This window comes from Drosophila serrata, unplaced genomic scaffold (genome assembly GCF_035046125.1).
Source record: "Drosophila serrata isolate PLE 108 unplaced genomic scaffold, ASM3504612v1 contig_184, whole genome shotgun sequence".
In the NCBI taxonomy this organism is placed as follows: domain Eukaryota; kingdom Metazoa; phylum Arthropoda; class Insecta; order Diptera; family Drosophilidae; genus Drosophila; species Drosophila serrata.
Genome location: NW_028257082.1, coordinates 10,078,275 through 10,105,144, shown reverse-complemented (window position 1 = coordinate 10,105,144; position 26,870 = coordinate 10,078,275). Strand labels below are relative to the sequence as shown.

The 26,870-nt window shown below is 38.1% G+C and overlaps 1 protein-coding gene across 9 annotated transcripts; it reads right to left on the bottom strand.

The window, feature by feature from the left end:
* Positions 1–4: 4 nt before the first annotated feature.
* ITP (ion transport peptide) lies at positions 5–26,859 on the bottom strand. 9 transcript variants are annotated; one of them, XR_002319372.2, is made up of 5 exons: positions 17,527–18,126; positions 15,570–15,810; positions 4,191–4,408; positions 1,999–3,406; positions 5–944 (listed from the first exon to the last, which is right to left on the bottom strand). XR_002319372.2 is itself a non-coding variant. In XM_086829109.1 (4 exons), the coding sequence occupies exons 2-4, from the start codon at positions 15,588–15,590 to the stop codon at positions 836–838; spliced, it is 348 nt and encodes a 115-aa protein (XP_086685235.1). In that variant the 5' UTR covers positions 15,591–15,810; positions 17,527–18,122; the 3' UTR covers positions 5–835. The 9 variants fall into 9 exon arrangements, 5 of the variants coding, with proteins under 5 accessions (XP_086685235.1, XP_086685236.1, XP_086685237.1 ...); XR_002319377.2 differs by lacking the exons at positions 15,570–15,810; positions 17,527–18,126 and adding an exon at positions 26,580–26,859; XR_015270752.1 differs by lacking the exons at positions 15,570–15,810; positions 17,527–18,126 and adding an exon at positions 21,129–22,367.
* Positions 26,860–26,870: the final 11 nt, after the last annotated feature.

Below are 26,870 nucleotides of genomic sequence, written 5' to 3'. Positions count from 1 at the left end.
CGACTCCTCTTTGAAATATACAATCTTTATTTATATTTTACGACTAGATCCAAACAAGTTTAAATTAATTAATAGTTATGTAATTGTAGGGCATATGCAAATAGTACATATATATTTATATATATATAGAATCGAATCGAATTATGCCGTGTAAGGATGTATTGTGTATGGTCGCCTTTCGGTTCTATTTGGGGATTGGTGTGGAACGTAAAATTTACTGCCGTAACAAGTTAACTTAGGCTTACGAAATAAAAGAAATGTACAAAATAGTTAGACGTTATAAATATGTGTATGTATAGAAATCTTTAAAAGAAGACAAAAATAATTTATTTACATCAGACATTTTGATTCTTGTTCGTTCGTTCGTTTCATATTTTGTTTGTTGCTTTGTTCTCTCGTTAGAAAATGAGCATAATTCTCGCCTTTCATAAAAACTAAAAGCTCCACGAGATGGTTTAAACGGATCGATGTGCATGCCGGAGATTAAAGATAATAATAAATGAACAAAAACGAAATTTCTTCACTTTCCGATATCGTTGCGGATAAGTAACGTGTAATAGTTTTCATTATCTTTTTTTTTTGTTATTTTTTTCAACATTTTTGATCTGCTTTCTCTTTAGTAGCTTAGTCGCTAGTTATTTTTCTTTTAAGTGGGGTACACATTCCTCGGGTCGTTCGTTTCCTGGTTTGCCATTGTTTCGTGACGTGTTCTGCCACAGTTATCAGTAATACAATACATAGTGTATGTTTTTAGTTTAGTATATAGTTAATAGAATTAAGTAGCTGCTCGTGCCAGTGACGGTGCCAGTGTGCCTGTGCCCAGATAGTTGGCAAGTTACTTGCGTCCCAGGGTATCGCGCCATTCGTTGTACTTGTCCATCTCCTCGTGCAGCTGTAGAGCCTCAATGCAGGCGTTGAAGAAGGGCGATCCGAAGCATTCTTGCCTGTTTTTTTTTAAATAAATAAGGATAATGGATTAGTATAAAATACAGCTGAGGACTTCTTATCAAGTGTGCTCAAAAAGGTGGAGCCAAAAAGTCAAAAATTCTTGATTCTTGTGAGGCTGAAAAATTCAAAAATTGCTCTCAGTGAGGATTTTGATCTTAAAATGTTTAATTAAATTAAAAATAGTGAAATAATCAATTGAACAGTTTGCGAAATACCTTAAAAATCGTTTGGTATTTCATCAACTTTGATTAAAAAAATGATTGTGGCACAAGATTATGTACAAAAATTGGGATTATCTATATAACCCCAAGTTCATATATAAATCAAAAGTTTATAAAAAGTTTTTTTTATTATTTAATTTGACTAAAAAATGTCTAAAAAGCATTTTAAAATCAAAAAGTACTAAAACTATGTGTGTCAAAATTTGTATTGCATACTGAAAGGCGCTCAAAAATGTTTTCGAAAACTCAACTTCAGGGAGTTAAATATAACCTTAAAATTAAAAATTACAATTCTAATTGTTTAAAAGAATTCGGCAGAGTCCCTTAAACTCAAAAAATAACATAAAACAAGAAAGACGGTTAATTTCGGGAGGACCAAGTGTGTATATTCTTGCAGTTTAAAAGTAGATCAGGGACCGAATTGAAATTGATCATAACTAAGTCAAAACTGCTTTATTTTCGAATCGGAAAGTTTTTTTGAGTTACGTTTTACGTTACGATAAAAAAATTTGCATACTAGATTATAAAAAGCCTAATTTTTAACAATTTTTAAAAATGTTAACGATGTAACCCCTAATATATTCTTTTTTTAAATAAAAAAAAAAGTTAATTAAGCCAGACAAGCTAGGCTGATCAAGAATATATATGGTTTATATCGTCGGAAATGATGCCGTCACTTAATAAAATTATAATAACCTGCAAGGATATACAAAATAATACGATATTGATATGTTTGCAAAAATCTTATTCGGTATCTGGGACTTTTATCCGCCTTTAAAGTCAAAAATCAAATAGAAAATTAAAAAAATAATACAAAATAAAAACGTACCAAAACAAAAACGGTAAGCAGGCGTTTTTAATTGGGCGCCCAGAATCGCGTGCATAATGTTTCTCAGGCTGTTTAGCGATATCCTTCACTGGCGGCTATAGACTGAAGACTGCATCTGCGATTTCTCCTGCTGGGATATCCTCTGGGCACATTTGGGCCTCTCCGCGTCGCGCATTCGCATTCTAATTCTCATTTATCACAATTTTGATGCTTTCAAATAGCCAGCGAATGATTATCCTTTATTATTTTACATTTGGGCTTATAGTGGTGATGCTTTTTTTTTTTGTTTTTGCTACATTTTGAATGTAATCAAACGTTTGTTGCGTGTTTTTACCGAGGATTTTTGTTTGTGTCTTGCACAAATTGCGTTCTTGCGTTATTTAGACTAAACATTTAGTATGTGTTGTGTGTGTGTGTGTCGTAGTATGCGGATAATTGTTAGGTATAGATAGATATATGCATATTTCCTCTCTCTCTCTTTTTTTTGCCAACAAATTTACGCTAATTAGGGGTTTAATCTTTACAAAATAGCACGAAATTGTAATTGTAATACATTTGCAAAATACTTTCGGTCTCGTGTGTGGGTGTGTGTTGCTGTGTGTGTGGACTGTGTGTGTAGTATGGATTAGGTTTTCCTTTTGCCTTTTGTTTGTTTTTGCCCTTTGCAGGAAAATCGTGTAAAATGTAAACGTTAAATGCTGATTTTACAATAGTGTACAAAAAAATAAAAATAATCATTTAACATTACATAGATTAAAACAGTGGATTTCGTTTTGTTTATTTTATATACATAACGCATAACGCAATAATAATAAAACAAGCTAAGAATACTTATAAATAAATACTTCGGCTTCCTATATACTTCGGTGGCGGCGGAGAAGCGAAAGGGATCTCATTATCCTTTCGATCCGATTCGCTTTGTTATATCTCCCAACGCCCTACTTCTTTCCTACGATTATGTTACTTACAACAAACGCATAACGTTCTCAATAAATTAATAAAAATAATTCGTTTTTAAAAAAACACATATATAGTAAAAACTGTAAAGCATACAGTAATAAATAAGTACGAATTAAATTTGGGCGTTTTAATATTTTAGATTTCTTTGTTCTTGGCTCTGCATTTTGTGGTTGTAGTCGCAGCGAATTTCAACTTTTGTTGTGTTTGGGAAGTGTGTGTGTGTGTGTGTGTGTTGTTGTGTGTTTGGATGGGTTTTTTTTAGCGGGTGGGTAGGGTAGGAAATTGGGGGAAATCGGGGACTTAAAGTTATGTCTGCGGCGCCATGTTGAAGGATATGGGCGAGCCGTTAACGACTCTCAGAAAGTGCTGTAAGTTCGATATTTCCTCTTCGGGTATTAACAGCACTTTCAGGCATTCGCCGAACCATTTTGAATCAAAGCAGTCTTTCCTAAAATTAAGAAACGAAAATCATAATGAAACACAACACACAAATAAAGGTAAATCAAGCTTAATCGAAACAAATTAGGGAAATTATATATAGCAAGCGGAAACGGAAATGGAAATAGAAATGAAAGCGGAAACGGAAACAGAAAACGAAAGAAGGCTGTCTGGAAAGTAAGCTGTCTTAGTGGTATTTGGGCTTGTGGAACGGATAGGGTGATCCATTGATCACTTTTAGATAATGCTGCAGCTGCGATATCTCTTCATCGTCGATCAGCAGCACCTTCAGGCAGTTCCCGAAGGTTTCGTGGACGAAACAATTGGCCCTGAATCAAATAGACAATAGAAACAACAGATGTAGAAGGACGCACAGAGAAATAGTATCAGAGATAGTCAGTTATTTATGGTGGTTTTGGAAATAATTAAATGATATTTTAACAAATCATTTTACTTTAAAGAAAGCTATTAAAACATAGATTTTAAAGATTATGATCAAAGTAGGACACTCAAATATAAAAATAAAAAATAATGACAAAATGCTCTTTTCTCTGTGCGAAAAAGTCAAGGAGAAAGTGGCAAGAGACCATAAAGTTTAGAAATAAATCAAGGTTCTGTGATCATTTCCCACCCATGGGATTTTGTGTCAGGGCCGCAGCAAGCACCAGAGATTCCATTCGGAATCCGACCTTGCCTTGGACCCCGGTTGCTCTGTAAGGGAATCTCTGCTTCAGGGTTGCGTTAGTTTTACGGATATCCAATATATATTAATATCCGTGGCATTGGAAACTTACTTGCATAATCGGTGTATACTCGTCTCGCGGAACAACTGGTAACAATCCTCACAGATGCGGTCCAGTCGGAAGAACATGGTCTTGTTAAAGATGCCCTTGCACTCCAGATCGAAGAAATTGCTGCGCTTCGACAGATTGTGGTTGTGTGGCAAGGCGGTGAAGATTGGTATCAAGACGAGAAACAGCACCACCGAGATCTTTATGTTGCGGGAACACATCTGCGGGAGAAACAGAAGAAACCACAAGAGTGAGTGAGAACCGGAAATGCATTAAAAATAGCCTCCCTATTTATAGCGAAACCATCAATTAAACAGCACTATCTCTCTCTCTCTCTTTCATCCGATCTGGCCATCTGCCGGGGCGGTTTAAGCCCGCTCGCTACCCGGTAACTGGGTAAGCAGATATGGGCCAAGCTAAGCCGCCAAAGGACAGGGGGCAAGGGCAGGGCCCAGACCCAGGTAATCAAGCTGCCGCACTGAGCGCGGGTCCTATAAATAGACTCGTGTCTGACAGCCGGCTAAAAATAAGGCCCCCATCCTTCGCACGCCGTCTGCCCGAAAGGTGCAATTGCAATTGCAGACGCGATCTTATCGCAGGAAAAAAAGCTCTATAAATAGGCACCGGCGGCGGCGGCGGCGATTTCAATGTTCATGGCATTATTTTTTGCCATCTGTCGGCGGACTTAATTTATGATGTAAGTTTGCCGCTACGGCGGCTCAAAGGAGAGCCAATTTACAGACGGACAGGCCCCCAAAAAAAAATATATATATGTATATAGTACATATAGTGGTCACATATTTGTTTACTTTGCATATTTTATGGCAAAGTGCTCCCCGGTTCGGCTTCAATTACACCGCTCTGCTACACTGACACATTTGTATACAACGTGTGGCATTCCAAACTATTGAATAATTTGATTAAAAGTGCAAATTTTTCCATTGCGCATTGTGCCAATTGTTTGTTTGCACATGACATGTGTGAAATTTTTGCGCCATTCGGAAAAAAGGCATACAAAAAAACGAGCTCATTTAAAGTGAAGTGAACTGAAATGCTGAATGAAAACCAAAGCAGACAGAACGACGTCGGCTATTTTGAGAGATAAAAAAAATAACATGAAAGGCATTTGTTAGACGCTCCTTGGCGCTAATGATTTAAACACATTTTATGTTATTGTTTTAACGCGGCTGTCGGCTGTCGAATCTGACGATCTGTGCCGTCCTAAGATCTTTAGGCAAATTGATTTTTTATTGCCTTGTTGATGTCTTCAATTAAGTTGAGCACATTTTTCGCTCAGCTCCAACTCGCCTCGCCTTGATTTATGGTCGCTGAATGGGGAAAGAAATGGTGGGCATGGAAATCGTATTGAAATCGGAATCGAAATGGAAATGGAAATGGGAATGCCAATGCGAATGGGGCATTGGGGAATGCGAATTCTTAGAAAGTTCATCAGTCGGCAGCCAAAAAGAATATAAGTATGTTTATACGACCCGCTTAACCTTATATTGAGTTTTGTTCTTGGCAAGGCTACGTGGAATAGCTAAAAATGGCAATTTCCGCTCCTAAAAGTATGCTTATATATGGCTGTTTTTATTTAAATTTAATTTATTGCTCGTGGCTTGCACATAAAAGAGATGTTAATGTCTCATAAACCGAAATTGCGTTTCTTCGAAAATTTCATTAGATAGCTTTCGATGGAAAAGTAAGACAACTAAGTAAGTTAATTTAATTTGCTTATTTCATGGAGATTTATAAGTTTAGTTTAAAACAATAAAAAGATATACTCAAATGATTTAAACTTTTTTTTAATATTAATATAGGGTAAGATTTGTCATATTTGTAATACCGAACAGGAAAGCAAACTTACTTTGGGAAGCAGGAATTGAATGCTTCTGAAGTTTGCAATCGAGATTTAAGGATATTTTGATATGACAAATTTTCCGACAAATCAAAATTTCAAATTTATAACTAAGCCAAAAATGCTTTAATCTCTTTTTGGAAAGCATTTTTATGTTAGTTTTTAGTAAGTTAATAAGTTTGCAAGCTCAGTTTCATATAATGCTTTCCTACTTAAATTAAATAATTACTATTGTATGTTTTCTCACACGTGCAAGTTAAGGGCAAGTGGGGGAAACCAAGACCTGATAATAAGTACTTATATCCACCGTATAGTGAGCCCACGTTTCGTCAGAGATCTTCCGGCGACGACTGGTCCCAGTGCAAAGTGCAACAGCTGGGATTTGACTTCTCCTGGACTGGAGGAGAGTTGTGCCTCACATTTCCCCGATGGCGTATCAACTGAGCTGAGATTTTGAATTCGATTTCGAGTGATAATTGGCTTCGAGTTGCACGATTTATGGCATCATCGGCAGTGCAGGCGTCTATTTTTAACGCTGCATGAATGGTATAATTGATATGCGAAACGCGTCAAAGATAATGTAACAGCAGTGAAGGCAGAGAAAGACTCCCGGACTCCAAGCGGGGAAGAAGTGGAGGAACACCCACCCACAGGGCAAAGGGAAAGTTGAAGGAGAAGCTGGAATGATCCAATGGCGTCATCGCTGACCACAGATACCACACGCATAAAGGAGACAATGAATGCGATGCGGCATCAAGTTGATCGATCTTCGATCTTTAGCTTCATATATACGTAGTAGGATCTTCGATCATCATTATCACTGCGACGACATGCTTGGGCAATTTGTTTGCATTTCGCCATTGATTAGCTGCCAATTGATTTTATTTGTCGGCCGGCGCTTTGTATCAATTCAAGTTGCGAGCGTGTCGCACATACAAGTCATCCCATTATTCGAATTCCAGGCGATGGTGTGCCTGTCTCTGGCTGTTATGCTATAGCCGGACCATATATATATATATATTGAGTCGTATCTCTGAATCATTGGAGCGAGTCGCACGCACGCCTCTCAATTGCCATCACTTCACATCACGGCACATCCCAACCCATTCCCATACCAAACCCCCGATTGCCGTCTGATTGTACACTATTCAACTTTGATTTGATTGCTGTTTTGATGATGATTTTATTTTCGCTGCTGCCAGGCGACATTGAATGAAGTCATGAGCCAAAAATAATTGTCGCAATTATGACATAAAAATGGATTGTGAATTCTTTTTTTGCGCAATAGTTTATAATTATAATACCGAGTGAAAAATAAAGGAGATAAGGTATGATTAGTTATGGGGGGTGTATGCACAGAAAAGAATAAAATTTAAGGATATGAAATTGAATTATAAGAAATATATATATTCATAATATTAAAAGAATATTTTTGTGTATTTGAAATAAGGTATTGCTTTGTTCTTAAGGGATAACAAACGGTCTTTAAATTCTTACTTGGAAACCCTTACAATAATCATTATTTTTAAAAATCAAGGAATGGGGTTTTCTACAGATCTTTATAGTGAAAGCTGTGATTCTTCTGAAATGTTGTATAGTTTGTAATAATCATAACATTAAAAAATAAACTAAAATTCCATTTAAAAACCCGTTCATTTTATCGTTACAATACTTTATTTAGAATTATTTAATTCACAGAATTTCGAAGTCAGCCTTTTTTGCATTTACCCCTTTTATAGAAGAAACGCCCACCAGCAACTGTCACGAAATGCTCTATTTATAGAACAGCTGGTTCAAGTCCAGCGATTCCTTATCTATTCCCCTTAAATCCGCCTCGGTATGTGGGAAATGTTATCGTGAGATAATTGTATATCACCGGGAACTGGGGACGGCTTAAATGGCTACAGCGACACTGAAATGCCTGCCAAACTGTGGCCAAACAGACGCGTGCATTCTGTGTGCCTGATATACCTGATTGCGATCATATATGTATATATACTACTCCTATATGTCTTAACGCTTGGCTACGCAAGCATGGCAAGCCGAAAGCCAAAACATAAGATCCCCTCACAGCCGCCCCCTTTGGTTGTGTTTTTAGTTGTTGTTTTTTTTTTGCAGCGCAACTAAAAAGTGCTTAGACACGCAAAAACAACACCGAAAAGCGTATATAAACATTGGCGATGGCGAGACTGCTTGGTACCAACTAAAAACTAAACTGGCACAGCAGCAGCAGCAGCAACACTCGTGCGATGTTGCCGATCCTCCACTGGCAATGTTGCTGCAATGCTGCAATGCTGCGTCGCTGTGTTGCTGACTGGCGGGGAGGCGCGCCTGCGTGGAGCACTAAACGCTCGGCTGTTAATTTGATGGACATGCAGGAGTCGCGAGCTCTTGAAAGCAATTTGCATGATATGTGTATTCAATTAATATTCATTTATTCATGAAATCTCTGGGCTATGCAAAACAGGAAAGACTGACGAGAGAAAAAACAATATCTTAGCTGAAGTTAGTATGCACTGGGAAAAATAACTTGAAGCCAAATCTCAATTTACACATTGTGCTCCATCATCCAAATAAATATACGTATTCCCCTGCATCACATGAGGCGTAGATTTTATTATTTTGTTTAGATAGATGAGCAGTTTGGAGGTGAATTTACGACTGAGATAAGATGGAACTGTGTATGCCTCTCATGATTTTCTATGAATCGGATTTGTTTTAAAGGAATGATGTATGGGAAATAGCGGAGTAATGTAAGCAGAAAAGATAATTGGGAATTTTTCGAATATAAGTAAATATCACAATGGGATTTTTATAAACAATTGTTTCAGTTTAGGAACTAAAATTTCCATAAAATGCACTTCTAGGAAAGAGATACATTTCCTATTATTCTTAGTTAAATGTAATTAGTAAGAGTATCATTACTCAAGCCTCTATATGGTATTCTATTATATAAGATCATTCAATATATATTAAATCTTTAAATAAAAAAGCAGTAATTCAATTTTCATCACTTATTTAGATAAACCTTAGACTGACCTATAAGAAAATTGAATACTTATTTTAAATGACTCAAAACTGGAACCTCAGCACAACAGACCTATCCTGTTACCCCATAAAACCTCTGAAATAATTATTAGGTTTAACCATGATCTATTGTAAAACCTGAACTAATTTGGTTTAATTTTCAAACAATTTTACATCCACCCCACTCACAGTAGTGGTGACTGCTGCCACGGCAGCGATTCTATGGCTTCCATCCATATCGCAGAGTCAATTGATCTGAATATATATATCCAATTGATATTATTGAGATTAATGGCGAGCCGTTGTTTCGCAATAGATCTTTGGCGTCTGCCAAAAGGCAATTGGCCCCGCGCACAATCCGATGCACTTCACTCCTCGAGGCACTTCTTCGAGTGCTTCTCCGCTTCGCTCCGTTTAAATCTCGGGCAAACAATCTCAAAACCCAAATGATGTTTGGACAGCACTGACACAGAGTCAACACAAGATATGCGAGCCGAAAAAGAAGCCAACAAAGAACAAAAAATAAAGGAATAATCAAATAAATACAAATTAAATACAGAGACTCGACGAAAGGTGCGACGCGCGAGCAATCAACTTTTGTTGGCAACAAAAATAAAACTGAAGATCGCGAACGGCTGTGTTGAGGTTGGCTGAGGTTCGTGGTCGCTGGTTGGGTATTGAGGTGGTGCTACCGCTGCTGCTCTTATCACACAGATACTAACACACACGCACACACACGCATACACGCCCCCCCAACGACGACGGCGACGGCGACGACAGCGAGTCTGGCGTATTCCGTTCAAGAGAAAAATCCCAACACAGTAGACAGTAGAGCGGAGCAGAGAGTGTATGTACATATTTGTGAGATCCCTCTCTCTCTTTCCCACTCACTCTCTGAACCTCTTTGGCAGTGGAACACCCAGGCGTATACGTGATGTGAATTACCAACTTGCTTCGCTGAGCTTATCATACAAGTTGGTAAGCAAAAGCCGTTAAAAAAACAAAATACCTGGAGAGCGGCAACCAAGGCACTTGTCCTGAAACGCTCATTGCATACTCAATCACGATCGATAAACTAGTTGAGTCCCGCCCAGCTTTTCTTCCCGCTCTCTGCTATCGAATAAAAAAAGTGAATTAATCAGTCATTAACGAGTGAGAATGGAATTTTCTAAACCGATTCTACCTATCTATCGGAGTCCAAAGTCTTCTGGGACGAGAGTGAGTAAGCGGTTCGGATTAATTGTGATAAATAAAGTAATTTTCTTAAATGCTTGTTATTAATTTTGCAATAACCTTACTGTTTTATTATGACGTCTTATAAACCTGATCATTTGAGGGGGGTTTTACGAAAAAATAACCCATCAAATTCATTGCATACATTCCTGGGCTTGTATTTATCATCCAGAAAAGGTGTAAATCTGTTTATTTTCTAATAAATTATATGTCACCCTATGGATGGAGAAGGAATTTATTCTCACCTTTCTGTACTTTCTATTAAATATACAATATCATCATTATATTACCAGAATTCAGCTTAAATATAGCTTGTTTTATAAGATAGGTACAAATGTATTCGTACATTATTTGTTTCAGCATTTAATTGGATCTAAAATAAGCTTTATTTATGATTCCCCAATAATTTAAACTTAAATAATGATGTATTTTTTATAAAAATAGTTTTATAGTTTATTTCATAAGAATTATATGTATAGCTAAATTATTTAATCTCAATTCTAAATATTATATAAATTGCTTTACGAAGTTATCTTTATTTAAGTTACCCCCTAATGTATTTCCTATTATATTTTCTATTAAAATGATTATATATTCTTCAACTTCCTCTGCCCTGTAATATTTCCTAACCGATTATAACATGTTCATAGAGAACCTTTATTGAACTAATTGCCTTTGTGCATCCTGCATTACTCATACGCCATGGTGCACGGGTATACCAATTAATCAGCCAGCTCTCTCAAACTATTCCCCATCTCTCTATCTCTCTCTCTCTCTCTCTCTCTCTCTCTCTCTCTCGATCCATCTCTATCTCTCTCTTCTCTTTGATCGGCCAGAGCTCCAACGTAATAGCAACAACATGCGATCGAGAAATGCAGTCTCTAGCCGGTGGCCATATATTCATTGCATATATTATTGCAGCCTAGCCGCTGTTGCTGACGTTGTCGCGCGACTTTGCCAGCCAGTTGGGCGACCATTTGGCACAAACAAACCGACAGACAGATAGACAGACAGACAGACAGACAAGACCAGCAAAGAGACAAAACAAACAGACAGACTTACATACATGCATACTCACTCACGACAATTGGCATTTTATTAGTTTAATTGAAAGCAAAACAATTTAGCATGGCGAACTGGTTTCAGCTTGTTTTCCAAATGCACGCCAAATTATCATACTCGACTCAGTGCATCGACGAGGCGGCCAACTTTTTTGTTGTGAGTCTTTGAGCCAGAGTTTTTTAAGCTCAAGATTTGAGTTTGAAACTTGTGTGCCTGACTCTGGCATCTTGTATCTGTATCTCGAGTCCGAGGCGCACAGAAGCGTGTCACACGTTTCGCTCTCAGAAAGATATGTATATGCGGGTAATGCTTTTGTATATTTTGTATATAAATAAACAAGTCCATTGAGGAAATTATTTGCAAAATATTCAGTGAGAGAAACAAAAAAAAAAAAGGAAAACGGATTGCCGTTTTGCTGATTGTGCCAATTTTCGGTGAATTTGTTGTTGTCGCTACCGCTGAAGCTGCTGCTGAGCGCTTTTTTTGTTTTAAATAAAATCGAAAATCATATAAATCACATAATTAAGTTTCGGGCTCGATCTGAATGTTATGGCTACGTGAATCGTATTAATGAAACGTAACCCAGCGGGTGTTGAGCTCTCGATAGGGCCATTACGCCCCGCAGCTGGAAGTCTCATTCTGAGCAAAAGAAGGGAGAAAACCGCAGCGGAGAGGGTATAGGGGATTCTCTGGTTCTCCGATCGGCAAGGTGTGGTTTATTTTGGGGTTCGCGGAATCCTCACTCACTCAGAATCACACTTAAGCTGATTAAAAGTAAATGCCACACGAAGCCAACACATCAAGGGGTTTAAGTTCAAAATAGAACATATATGATAGAAGTGAAAGTGTTATGTTTTTTGAGAAAGCTTGAGAATTATTTAATTAAGGGATTATCAATCAAGGCAGAACTTTAAGAGGCTTAAGCTGAAAAGTACTATATATATGGGGAAGTGAAAGGTTTTATTCTAGAAATTTGTAATTAAAAGATTAGCCATAAGTGCTTTCTTGAAGGTGAAATAAAGAAGTTTTAATCGTGAACAGTTCAATGAATAATTAACATTAATAATATGCATTATAAATTTAAAGATATGTAAAACAATTAACTGCACTTAATAATATATAAAACTAGATATACATATGTAGTTAAACGATTAAGTCCACTAATTATCAAATTAGTTCATTACCCTCCCCTCATTTTTCCGGCTCTATTGTTAGCAATTTATCCCAAAAACGTGGCAGCATCCAAACGGAACAAATATACTTCATACAAAATATTTGAAATATTCGAAATCGTCGACCTATATTTCAAAGATTTGCTTAATGTATTTTGCCAAAATACAATTGGATACAAGTGCTGTGCTCGGTGCTTCATACCACGAATGTCAAACGGAAATGAGTCACACTGCCAGAGAGTGTGCGCCGAACACGATCAAAGAACCAATTACAAAGAACGGCCATTGAACGATCGGGTGTGAATTAAATACAAAAAAAAAGACCGTGGAAAAATCAGCGGCAGACGACTGTCAGCATTTAGTAGATAGCAAAGAGCAGAGTAAGCTGGCTATAAACCATAAGTGCACTCACTGCCTGACATACAGAAACGGCCAATACAATCGCTCGTGCATTCCAAGAATGCCGAGAAATGCCTCAAAAACGGAGCTGATGCACAGGGAGAAATTAAATCAAAATATTATAAATACAAAATAAATATATCAAACTCATTTATATTACTATATTTCATATTTTGTATAATAACCAAAGATACTTTGCTTAGTAATCTATAAACATACTCATATTCATTGAACAAAAGTATCTATTAGAACTTAATATATCTGAATTTAAGTGCAATTGAACTCTAAACGTTTTTAGCTGTGCATTTTCTTTAACTTTTTGGGTTCTATTACATTTTTATTTAAGCGCTTTGATTGGTTTTTCTATTGGCCAATGCTAGTGATCCAATAAGGTCACTTACAACTCCACCAGCAACTGCAGCAACGACTATTTCAACTGCAACCTGTGTGTTGTACGGCCAAGGACGGAAGAAATGTGTGTGAGAGGAGATCGGTGATCGAGTTGACGTCAATTAAATTGGCTAAATGCCTGAAACTAGTTTCAGCCCCGTTCACCAATGCGATTACATGACATGAAAATCAATCATTAACATTTGTATAACGCAGACATACGTATTTGGTAACCAGTGTCGATGTGGGGTCCCACCAACATTTCGACTTCGACGGGCCCCCGTTTTCAGTTGTATTTATTATTGTTTTCTTTATTATTCACTGCCGCTGTTATTATTGTTATTGTTTATTGTGAAGTTTTAATGGCGTTTTGTCAATTTGCTGTTCATTTTCATGGCTCATTATGGCATTTTATTATTTGCCTGCCTGCCGACATAAGAACCCATTAATATTTTAACGATCATTTATTAATAACAAGTGCCACAAGTGCGACACTTAATTGATTTGTTCAGCATAAAATAATAATTATATATTTTTATTTAAGTTAGATATGTGAAGTTAATGTTTGGTTGGAGTTAGCGGGGCATGGTCATAAAAGGCGAAAATTAATTTTATTTGCAGACAGGCCATAAAACGACTCGCGGCCGTAAGCCTCGCGGTTGCATCAGCCAATTCCAATGTGAATTGTGTTGGCCATGATTCCGAGCGATTGCCGCCCCTCACTCCAAATGGAATTAATGTTGAGTCATACGGTGTAGTTAGTGTAAGATAGATATGACACTGGCGATAAGCTGGGATAGTTGATAAGAAGCTGTGAATACGGTGGATAAAGTGCCCTGAGATATCACCCGCATGGAGTTTCCCTATGTGACTCCCCTTTTTTTCCTGGCTATATAGAATTCCCCTAATTTTTCACACTGTCATCATAATGCTCCAGAGATCGTGCCAATATAAATAAGCAATCGAAGAGGCAAAATAAACTAACCACCAGCAACTCAGTTTTGGGGCATTGAACTGCTGGAGGAAATAAGCCAAACGACACAAGTCGGGAACAGTTGGCAGATGTTATGGCACACAAACATACAATTTTATATGAAAGCATCGCAAAGTACATATACTATATGGATATATGAATAAATATACATATATGTATGTATGCATATGCATGGTAAAAGCATATGCATATTGTATATTCTATATGATATATGGCCAATGACTGCCACAGAGGAGGCAAGGCGGGACGGGGCCGGTCTCTTGAATTCCCAACATCAAAGTCGTCGCGTATCTGCGAAATATATTTGTATCTGGACAAGAGTGGCAGTATCTTCTGCCACACATTAACCCCGGAGAGAGTGCGGTTCGATCCACACACACACACACAGAGGCCTAGTTGAGTGCGCCACAATTGCTTTTCAATTAGTCAGGGCGGCGGATCTCTTTCGGCTCTGAGGTGGCGCGTGGCAGTGATTTATCGCAGAATTCAATTAGAGCCACTTCAGACTCTGGCAAGCCGCAAAAGACGAAGGTCAATCCATTGACCGTTAATCAATAAATAGTGAGGGATCTGGGGGAAGGCAGCAAGTTCGATTTGAACAGAGCCATTAAAGAGTGAAATTAAAAATGTATTCACAACGTTTTTGCAAGGGTCAGAGAAGACTTCTTATGCAGATTATAAATAATTCATTTAAAAGCTCTTAAAATGAAAGAATCCTTATAAACACTCTTCCTTCAAAGAAATAATGTACTATATGCCAGTTCAAGATCTCTTCCTCTAGTCTCTACTCCACTTTGGACTATGATCTTACTCAAGTCTAGATATGCCATCGATTCTTTCATTTGCCGGCTTGTCAGACTTGTCAATTGACCTGAATGTCTCCATTCAATTTTCCTTTCAATTGACGTCTTCCAAGCTGCTGTTTCAATCTCAATCTCGATCTCTCCGATTCTTCAGATGGATTCGAAATGCCACCAGTGCCTCCATGTGCAGAAAGACACACTTCGTCATGGTGTGCTCATCATCGCCAGCCTTTGGGATCATGATCTCTCCCGGCAGCGATCGAGAGTCTTTTCAAGTTCATTAACATGACACGGTCCCCCCCTTTGGGATTCCGTTCCTGAACTTGAAAAAAGAAAAAGTGCACGACGGCCCTTTGTTGGGACAACATGTTGTTTGCATTAAATACTATATGTATTGTACATATGGAGGACCGGGTGTTGATGTCAACAGAGATTGGTACTTACATTTAGTGACAGCTTCTTCATAGCGAACGATGTTTGATGTTGTCTGACGATGTTTGACGTTTGCTGTTTGCGTATTTGTTTGGGTTTCTAATTATTGTATAATGTCGAAACTGAATGTTTGCTTAAGTACTCTTGTTTGTTTTGCTGTTTAAGTACTTTGTGTAACACAGTTTTAGGTTATTATAGGTTTGCCTTATTTAAGTTGCTTTGCCGCAGATGTTTTCATTTAATTGGGGTTTATCTAAAATTGAAATGGAACTAATTAGAGGTATGATTTCCCACAAAATCAGGTACTTTTCCCTCGTCTGACAGTCTCTAATTTGATTTTAATCACAATAAACAATGAAGTTGTGCAATTTGGAGCTTAAGCACAAGATTGACAGCCATCACCGATCAAAGTCTCACAGATTGACATCTAAATTTGCCCCGTTTTTGTTGTACTCCATATAAGTCCATATGCAAAATGGCATTTGTTACACCGCCGCCTGATCGCTGATTGTCATTTATTGTTATTAATGTTGTTGCTGCCCGTCGTTGATTAAAATCATTTATATGCAGTGAGCAGGAGAGTGAAAAGGGAGGGGGGCGGGTCCGATGCATATGCAATACATATATGCAGTAGCAGGGCCCAGTTGTTGTTATTGCTGCTGCAGCAACAGCTACTGTTGCTGCTGCTGCTGATGTTGATTTATTTAGCCGGTCCGATCGCTTCGTTCGTTGCATTTAAAATGTCGGAAGTGTTTGCACGCAAAAAGTATAAATACAGGAATACAACAACAACAAAAAAGCAGAGAAAACACATACAAAATTGTGTGTGTTTGCTCAGCATAAAATATTTCCTGTTGCACGCACAATTGTGCGATGGCAGCACGATAGACGCCGCCGCGATTTTATTGGAGATCTCGGATTCGATTCGAGGAAATGCCCAAAGACCAAGGCATTCCGCGGTCCCTTGTCCCTGTCTCTGTATTTTGGTCACTTATGACATCATCGCCGGATCAATATCGGTCGAATATCAACGAAAGTTGTTCTTGCCGATGTTCCACAGAAAGAAATTCAGCTTGAAAGCAAAATTAAATTCGCTCAAAAGTTAAATTGTCTTATAAAATTTATGTTTTGTCATAGAATTAAAGGATATTTCTTTTGAATGAAGAGCTTGAAAACCATTTGAGTGGTTTTAAGAGAAAGCATGTATTTGAAATAAATATACTTAAATATGACTTGTGGGATTATGACTCTTATTTTTCTCTGCGTGTGTGGCGCACCCTTGACAACACAGAATGAAAACCGAGAGACACACAAAAAAGGCGTCCAGAATGGTGAAACAATGTTGGTAAGAAACTGGCATTGTTGCTTCTGCTGTTGGCTGCAAGGTGGCAACATCATGCAAAAACAACAACAGCAGCAACAACAGAAAGGGCAACACAAAAACGCCGGCCAGCAGTGATATGGCTATATCCAGAGATTGTTATTGTTGCTGACCAGCAGGTAGGTAGTTGGGATGCGATACGGATACCCGTTCCCGTTCCCGATCCCAATCCCAAGCAATTCGGTCAACTGACGCAGGCCGTCGAGACAAAAGACAGAGATTACAGATAAGCAATTGGTATTTGGTATTGGTTTAAGCACGCCCCGGCTTGGTTTTTTTGATTCGATTTTAGTTCCCCGCTGTCGTCACTTAAGTGCATCTCTGCAAGCCGTCAAGTCTTGACCAATCAGTTACATGCAGCGGCATTTACAAACGCATAAAGCTTATAATTGTTTTGTGTTTTTAATGTTTCCTCATCGTACACTCCCGGTACTTTTCCACATTCGATCTGATTTTTTCTGTGCGTCCAATTTGTAGCGCTTAATTTTTGTTAATGACTGCCAATTTTGAAAGCTGCTCCAAGTTCGAGTTTTGTGTGTTTTTTCTTATATATTTTTTGGTTATAATTAAACATTTAACGTTTATTACATTTTGGTAATTGTGTTTGCTGACGCCGCTTGCTTTCGGAAGGAAACTTTTCGTTTCGTTCGATTTCTGTGCTGGGCACAAACCGGCACGGGGTTACAGGTTACAAGTTACAGGTAACAAGTTGCAGGTGACGAGCTGTAAGTAGCAGGTTGCCGCCGCGATATTTATGAAACTCTTTCACTCGCGTTTTTCAATTTTGTTGCGCAGAAGTATCGCGATACACTTGCACACACACTTTTGGCATTTATTCGTATCTCAAGCGGAGTATCTCAACTTTGCGATGTTTACTTGTTGCTTCGGTTTTAAGGACTATGAAATTTAGCAAACTAGCTTATAGCCAGTGGATATTAATCAAGGTAATTGTACACGCACTCAAAATGCTGAGAGTAGAATCTCTAAGGAATCTATATATTTGTGTTAAAACTTTGCGAAATTAACACGGCGCAGGAGCATCGTTTCAGTCTTCTTTCGATTTTCAAACTTGGCCCGCTAAGGAGAACCGTTCACGTTCGCTGTTGGTAAGCAATTGACCGGTACAACCACACGACACGAGTTTTATTCTCCAACGAATTATCAGCCAGTTTCACCAGACGACTGACTGTGCCCAAGCAACCTCTGCAGCAATGTTGCCAGTTTAACTTATTTCAGGCAAGACCTAGCATATTTCAAATTTTATAAGAAATATAAATACATTATTTATTTTAAGAATTATTAATTACGAATTATATTATTACGAATTATCTAAGGATTTAAAATAAATCCTTTTTTTAATTTCTCAAAATTCTGGAAATGGTTTGTTTAAGATTTCTTTTCAGGTAATTGTATATATTAATAATTAAATCCCCTTCTGCAATTTTTTTTAATTTAAATAAGCCAATAATAATGGATACACTCTTAGCTAAAGCATATTTTTCTGCATTTCTTATTTCATATTTAGCTTATTTTTGTTCATAACCTGACAACACTGACTACACGCCTTCGTTGGCAGAGCTCTCGCAGCGCAGGCAACTGTATCTGTATCTGTAGCCGCTGATGTTGCTGTATCTGTATCTGTGTTGAGTGCTGCTCTTAAGCGATCTCCTGTTGCAGCAACATGTTGCCGCAACATGGCGGCCTCATAGATACATCTTGTGGTGTTCAGCTCTTCGCTCTCGCTCTCACAACCACTTGTTGCGCCGGTGTAACTGTTCTTGGGCCTTAGGGATTCCCCCGCTCGTGTGTTCTGGTGTTGCTGGATCATCTGATGAAATATTGAGATAAATACTCAATTGCTAATCAATGCAATTACCCATCGTAACAATAATTGCAGAGCAATCTCCATTGTTTTTCCACGAGAGAGTGGGAAAAATGTGAGCCAAAAAATCTCAGGTAAATAATGACTCGGCGTATTGCAACCGGAACTTGAACTATGCGATCATGGTTTAAAAATATATCGTTTTGGAAAGGTATAGTATCCATATCATACAGATGATGCCTTTATTGTTATGGAATCTTTGAAGTTGTTAGGTTTCCAGTTAAAACGAGGTCTTTAAAGGGGATTGATCCTTTGCCTTGTACTTAAATAATATGTATATATTGTATCCTACTATAGTAGAAAAAGATAAGGAGTTATAATATTTTACAACAAATTTAAATACATTTAATCTATCCTGAAATATATCAAATATAATGTAAGGGCTTTCTAGGATAGAGATAAAGCTAGAAACATTTCTGGGAGCTAAAAGCCCATTATTAATATACAAATTATATAATTATAATATAAACCAAGATATTTTTTAATATAAAAACATTTTCCATAGAGAAAATATATTTTGATATATAATATTTATTTTCCAATCATATCACTATTATTTTATCTTTTATCTTATTTTAGAAAAGATTAAAGACTATATTTAAAGCTTTAAAACAAATATTGGCAATTATAAAAAAGCTAATTTAATTTAATTTAATTATTTGCTTTACAAATTTTGATGAGTAAGCGCAACAGAACAGAACCTCCCATAAAATGGTGTTAATTGCATTGATAATAATATGCCACCTTGCTGAAATTGCGTAGATCCCGGCCGCATCACTTGTCTGGCAATTACGACTGCACTTTTTATTGATTAATCTCATTAGCCGTAGTTAATCATGCATTCCCCTCTGCTCACCCCTGTGGGGGACATTCCCATTCCCACAATTGTTTTGTTATTATTAAACAGAACCGAATCCAATTAATGCCCCATTTTGGTCATTGCCATATCGGCTGGGAATATGGGCTCACGTTAGTGTCCAATTTGCATAATTCGCTCAATATGAAGAGTTTGTGCAGGAGAATATCCCGCGGGTAGCGTGTACACATAGTCGTGCTGACTCAGTTTTCCCATGGAAATGGAAAATAACCGATTAATGGAATAATTTTATTCGAAGGTGTTACGATTGTGTGACAGTTTACGGTCTTATATAACCCAGAGTTAAATGTTCTGGTTCACATTATGATGATAATTCCCAATAAGGTTACATGATTATATAAACTGAATAACGGGTTTGAAATAAATTACTGTAAGTCGATGGTAGGGGATACAGTTGTGGATATATAATATAAAATATAGTGTAAAGTTGAGATCGGTAGCAGCTAACTATGCTCCGAATAGTATGCAACAAGAAAAAAGAAGAAATATTATGATTAGGGGTTAATAATAGGGGATATCTATTATACAATCAGAACCAAGTAAGTTCAATTAAATTATTTTATTCAAACATATTATTAAGACAAATTGATGATCCGATTTAAAGAGTTTCCCACACGCCTATGTATGCTGATCACTTGAGAATTAAATATAATGGCTGACGTAGAATAACGCACACAAACACAAACAAACAAACGAGCATAATGGGGCACAGGCACCCATTACAGAGATTTAAACAACGGAACCGGAAATTGCCTTAAGAGAATCTTGACGCACGCATACAAGCACACTCGACGGAATTAACTTACACATTCGTTTAACTAACTAAAAAAAAAAGCAGGGCTGTGCTAATAAATAAAATCAAGAGATTGTACAAAAGTAGAAGTGAATTAATGATACGTAAATATATTCTTCCAAAAGCGTCGCTCGCTCAAACTACTCCTGACCTTGTAACAATTTCTTTTTTACACGAATTCTCGTGCCCCTTATTGGGGGAAGAATAATACAGGGCCAGGGACAGGGACAGGGCCGTCGACTATTTACGAATATGCTCAAATGTTATTAACCTCCAAGTGGGCCAGTCCCAGCGATCCAGACAAAAGCTGAACTTGTAAAAAAGGGTGTGACATCGCTAAGTGCGACGGCAAACAATCAAAAATGTAAGCCGATGCATTTTAGCGAATGTCGATCGAAATTCACTGACGCAAATACCCCCCCTAGAAGTCGAATATTAAATTAGAATTGTACTAATAATATTGAAATGAAAAACATTGTTTCACTATTAATAATTCCTTGAAATTAACTTCGAATTTATAATATAAACATTTCTTTATTGAAGTAACTCACAATAAGTATCTACTGTTTTTATTTTTCTGCGTGTATGAATTCGAATTCGCATTCGATGTGGAATATCGGTTTGGAGTTCGGACTCACCTTAGGCGCTTGTTTCGGGTTTGATGCGAAGTTGGCTGCGGACTGGGCCACCCAAACTTTCAGATGGCTTATCGCTCCTCCAATGGATGATGCGCTGACTCTCCTGGGATCGCAATGTTGGACTCTGGATGGTGGGTGTATGCTGGGTACCGCTGGGAAGGGGGATGGTGTGTGCAGCAGCAACAAACTCGTTTGTTTCTTTTACACTCCTTTTTCGAAACGAACTTTTATGCCCGCGGCGATTCTCTGGCACTTGGGTTTATCGCCATTTTGTGTGGATTTTCGTTAGGTCTTTGTGTTTGTTGTGTGTCCGCTGATACCGCGTCACAAGGGGCGTCATAAGTGGGCGTTCCCGATCGACTTTCCGTGCAAAGGGGCAAAGGGAAACGATGTAACTTCACTCGCTCCACTCCACCTGGTGCTCCCCTTGCATTTTCCTTTCACACGCGTCACTCTCACTCTTTCTCCCGTTTTAAGCTCTCACTCTCTTCTTTCTCACCCACTACTCTCTTGAGTTTTCTGTTGTTTTGTGCGTGGTGAAAGAGCAGCAAGACTGGCCAAAGCAAAACTGGCGATAATCGCAGCAATGAATGGGAATGAATGTGAATTGTCGCTTTGCTTTGCTGTTTGTTTGTTTGGTGTTGTTTTTGTTGTTGTTGGCGGTAACTGATCTACACGCACTGAACTAAAAAGAGAGCAGGCAGACAGGCCTACTCCCACTCTCCGGCTCTCTAGCTGGCTCGCTTGCACACTCTCTTTGGGGCCTTTAGTGACATTCAGTGCCAGGAGGATCGCACACACACGCACACACTACTGATGATGGGGTATCTTTGTAAATATATTTCCACATAATTGACACTCCACATCGATGGTACAACACTGCGAATTTGCAACGCCAGCGCAATTCTCACGTTCGCACTGATTATTCACACGTTTGTACAATGCATATAATACATACAATACATATATTTGCGTATTTATTTATTTATTTAGCTCGTGTATTGCCAAAATATTTGCTTGGCGCACAACAAATATTTTCACACCTATTCGTTCGCCGCCGTCTATAGTTGCATATCTATAGGTAATATATATATTTATATATATACATATGTATATAGAAGTTCCAAGGCAACGGACGCGATCGCGACACAAGGATTTTCCGGCGAAACCGAAGGAAAAAGAGGAAAAACACCAAACCGTATGAGAAGCGAAGCAGACTAACTGCAAACATGAAATGTCAAAATGCTGGGGACCGTTCTGCCATGCACACAAACACACACACACACCCGCACACCACGCAAACATCATGTGAGGGAACGTGGGGGGATTGAAAAGTTTGCAGTTTGATCAATTCGTAGATTATGATTATGAGGAATCACATATAGTCAAACAAGCTTATTAAATGAAAATAAAATGTTATGTTTTTGAAGGTATGTACATATTTCAATTTGTTTTACTTTGCAACCTAAATTAAACAATAACTTACAGTAAACAAGAAAGAAAGCTAACTTCGGCACGCCGAAGTTTATATACCCTTGCAGATAGAACTTCTATGAATAGGAAACCATACAATATAAATTATATATATTTGTGTTAAAAAACAATGAAGTAATAGCTGCTTTCATTTCATTCACCTATACATATTATATTTGCAGTTTTACATACACAGATTTGCATTTTTCCTCTACATCAAACGATCGTTTGTATGGCACCTATAAGATATAGTCGTCCGATTTTCATAAAATTTGACACAAAATTTAAGACTAATATAAAATAGCTATACCTTAAATTTGATGAAAATCAGCTGAAAACTGAAAAAGTTATAAATTTAATTGTATTAATTTCTCGATCGTTCCTATGGGAGCTATATGATATATTAGTCCGATTTTCATAAAATTTTACACAAAATTGTAGAGTATAGTAAAATGGCTATATCTTAAATTTGATCCAATTCTATTGAAAACTGAAAAAGTTAAAAATTTTTTTGTAAAAATTTTACGATCATTCCTATGGCAGCTATATGATATAGTCGTCCGATCCGGCCCGTTCCGACATATATACGAGTGAGAGTATACAGAAGGCTAACTACAAAGTTTCATTCAGATAGCTTCAAAACTGAGAGACTAGTTTGCGTAGAAACGGACAGACGGACAGACGGACAGAAGGACAGACGGACAGACGGACAGACGGACAGACGGACATGGCTAGATCGACTCGGCTGTTGATCCTGATCAAGAATATATATACTTTATATAGTCGGAGGTGCCTCCTTCACTGCGTTGCAAACTTCTGACTGAAATTATAATACCCTGCAAGGGTATAAAAATAAGTATACAATCTTTGAATGTCCCGACGGAAGTATATCCCCTTATTTTAAAAGCATTGCCTACTTTCCGGGGAGAATTAGGTAAAAGTCCTCTGTACTCCTGTATATAAAAACGTAATATATGCTTCCAAAATAAAAAATTCTTCGATGCATTTTGAATTTCTTGAGATTTTCGAATGGATATAAACTTGATTCTTAAGTGTCCATATATAAACATCTCTAGAAACTGCCGTAGCAACCCCCTTTTGGTATATGGAACGCTTGTTGCTCGAAAGAGCACGCATGTGCCAGCGGCTTGATTCGCTTTTCGTTTCGTTTTGTATGTGTGTCTGTCAGACAATGCGGCCCCAAATCTTTCCCACTGTCTCACCCCACTCTCCCGCCACTACCCCTTGCGGTATATGTGAATGAGGAGACAAGCGCCTCTAAGGGGTCTTTAGACGAACAAAGGAAGTGGTTCGGGGGTGATAAGTCCATATTCACATCCCATCCACTTCCAGTGGCGAGTCATGGTCGTTGTTTATCGGGCTATCGGGGTAACTGTCCCCCATTCGCCTGCATTCATTGGAAAATCGACGCCCCTGCTCACTGACTTGAGCTTACCGTGTCACGCACACACACAAGCCCACGTACGCTAATTGAAATTGAAGCATGTAACTGTAAGTTAGGTTCTCGCGAAGAAAACGTGAGCATACGCCTGGTTCTCTCTCTCTTTCTCTCTCTCTCTCCTTTTGAGAGAGGCACAAAACAGCTCCTCCCACACAAACAACACACACATGGAAATGTATCTCAAGCTTGGAAATGCAGAAGATTCGGAAGAACAACAACTAAGATTTGAGTTCGAGTTCGACTTCGACTTCGGGCTCCCTGCGCATGCTTGCTGTAAGGCGTATGTGTAAACCGTTTGCGTCGCAAATTATTGTCCATTTCCGTTCTGTCTCTGTCTCTTCGGTTGTCCGCCATTCCGTCTGTTTTTCCGGAGCACCCGTGCAATCAATTCTAGAAGCTGGGATCACGGATCGAGGGTAAACATACGGAAGTACTGCTGCAACTCTAAATTTAAAACCGACTTTTCAAAGTCAAAGTTCGACACTTTCATGGCTATTTTAAATATTTATTAAACTTTTTATTTTAAAAGCAGCTCAATTATTGCTATAAAATCATTAAAAAAGAGTTCACGAATTTGTAAAGTAACAACTTTATAGTTGCAACCTTTGGAATTAGACCATTAATGGTGTTACATTTTAAAACTACGCTCTCGCTTATTAACAAACTCCAACCATAACTAATACAAATGATTTCGAGTACAAAAAACCTATTCAAAATAATAAAAATAATATGCAAAGCACAAGAAAGTAGGAAAATGACTTTCGAAACTTTGTTTTAATAACTTAAAGTGATAGAAATGAGTTGGAATTTATTGTGGGACACCGACACAGTGGCTGAGGTCTTGAAGTTCGACTCGGCACTTGTGTGACCACACAATGTATGTAGGCTTGTTTGGAATTAGATTTACGATCATTCTGCGCACAAGCTCTGCCCTCGGAACGTATATCACGCATACGATCGGTCTTTTTTCTTATATGCATATTGCCCATTCGAGTTTTGTTTGCAATAAAATATTACGTATACGCCCGGCAGGCGGAGTGTCAACAAACTTGTAATGCGACACAAGTGTGATTCAATGCGCCAGCCCCGGCTCAGAATAGATATACCGTGGAGTTATGTGCCCCGGACAAGGTTATATAATGCAGCTAGTGGCAGTTCAGTCGTCCCACAGCAATATAGTAAGAAATGACTTGACTTTGACCGGTCGGTCAATTTAGCTGCAGTTGAGCGGACCATTTAATTGCCGCTTTCAGATCTAAATGAGCGGCGCACACGCAAATAATAATGATAAAATACTCGTAGAAACACGGCCACTTGTGGCATGGCACACATTGTAAGGAAATGCCAGGCACAAGTCTCAGAGATCAAGATTCGGAGCGGATTCGGATTCGGACTCGGATTCGGGGCTCGGATTCATACTCCGACTCGAGCACTTTCTCAAAGAGCCTCGCAAAGGTCAGAGCGAAAACGATCTGCAGACATAGCGTATATATCTCGGTTCGTGACTCTGACTCGTGATGGGCACTTAGGAAATCCAGATATAACCGATGCCATTTAAAGCCGCCTCGAGCCATCGCCGCCGTCGCCTGCTCGCAACATAAATAGCAATTTCAAACAATTTTCAATTGCCAAATGCCCGCGACGATGGCTTTTCCTCTAGCCGCCGACGCCGCCAAAACCCGTTTCCACTTGTAATTGAAACTAGATCTATTTTTAGACCCAGCCAGCTCAGAAATTATTGCCAAAGCGGCCCACGGCCCACTATGCACACACACGCGATTCAACCACAAGCGATCGTTCAATCGATTGCCGGCTTTATATTAGCTTTATATTGGTTGATTTGGCACAGGACAGATTACAAGTACTCTAATAGAATAATAATTATTAAGCAATAAATAGGTTTATGTTTTATATCAAGTTACATAAGTTCTTAACAGGAATTTTTTCTGATTGAATTAATTGTGGATTTATGGTGATTGTTAAGTCAAATAAAACAAGAAAGTAAATTATTCCCTTGGAGTTATTTCAGACCTAAGCAAAAAATGCATTGATTTTAATTTGGAAAGCTTTCCTTTGTAAGTTTTTATTAGGATAATACAACTGAATACTCTATTTAAAATTTGTATCAATTTTTGAAAATTTTAACGAAGTAACCCCTTATAAAATTTTGATAAAATTGGTAAAAGATAACTTTTTCTGCCGGAGATAGTAGTTAGATCGACTCTCCTGTTGATGCTGATCAAGAATGTATATTATTTACAGGGTCGCAAATGACTCCTTCACTCATTGCAAGCATTTGACAGAATTTTTAAAACCCTGCAAGGGTATAAACACCTTAGAGGGTGGAAATTAATTAATCGAGGTTATGTTAGGATTTCATTGAAATAGAACATTTAAAGAAGTCAAATTTCACTCTGTCACAAAATGTTCTCTATTTATAGAGTTTACTATCCAATTGCACTTCCCCGATCATATAATATCCGGTGTTTGCTTGCAGCACGTATGTATGTACTCACCATTCTGATAGCCCTTTCAAATCGGGTTTTAACGGATTAAAAGACTGTATATTTCCGGACAAGACTACCACTAAACTGTGTCGGTGCCAAAATGTTTGCGAAACTTCTGGCCAAGTCGCTTTTATACCGCCGTTGCTCGCATCCAGCGGATACCATGGCTTTGGGGTGGTTGGTGGTGGTACCGATGGTTTTTTTTTTTTTTTTGCATAATACGCGGTTAGTATTGGCTGATTACAAAGGGCCTCGAGTCACAAACACACAATCCAAGAAAAGACAAGACAAGAGGCAGGG

Bases quoted from the DNA above. Each gene is read 5' to 3' on its own strand.
- ITP (XM_020946698.2), bottom strand. From the start codon at position 9,309: ATGGATGGAAGCCATAGAATCGCTGCCGTGGCAGCAGTCACCACTACT. The intron at 4,409-9,261 runs GTGAGTGGGGTG...TTTCTCCCGCAG, and splicing joins TGGCAGCAGTCACCACTACT to ATGTGTTCCCGCAACATAAA. The intron at 3,726-4,190 runs GTAAGTTTCCAA...TATTTGATTCAG, and splicing joins AGTATACACCGATTATGCAA to GGCCAATTGTTTCGTCCACG.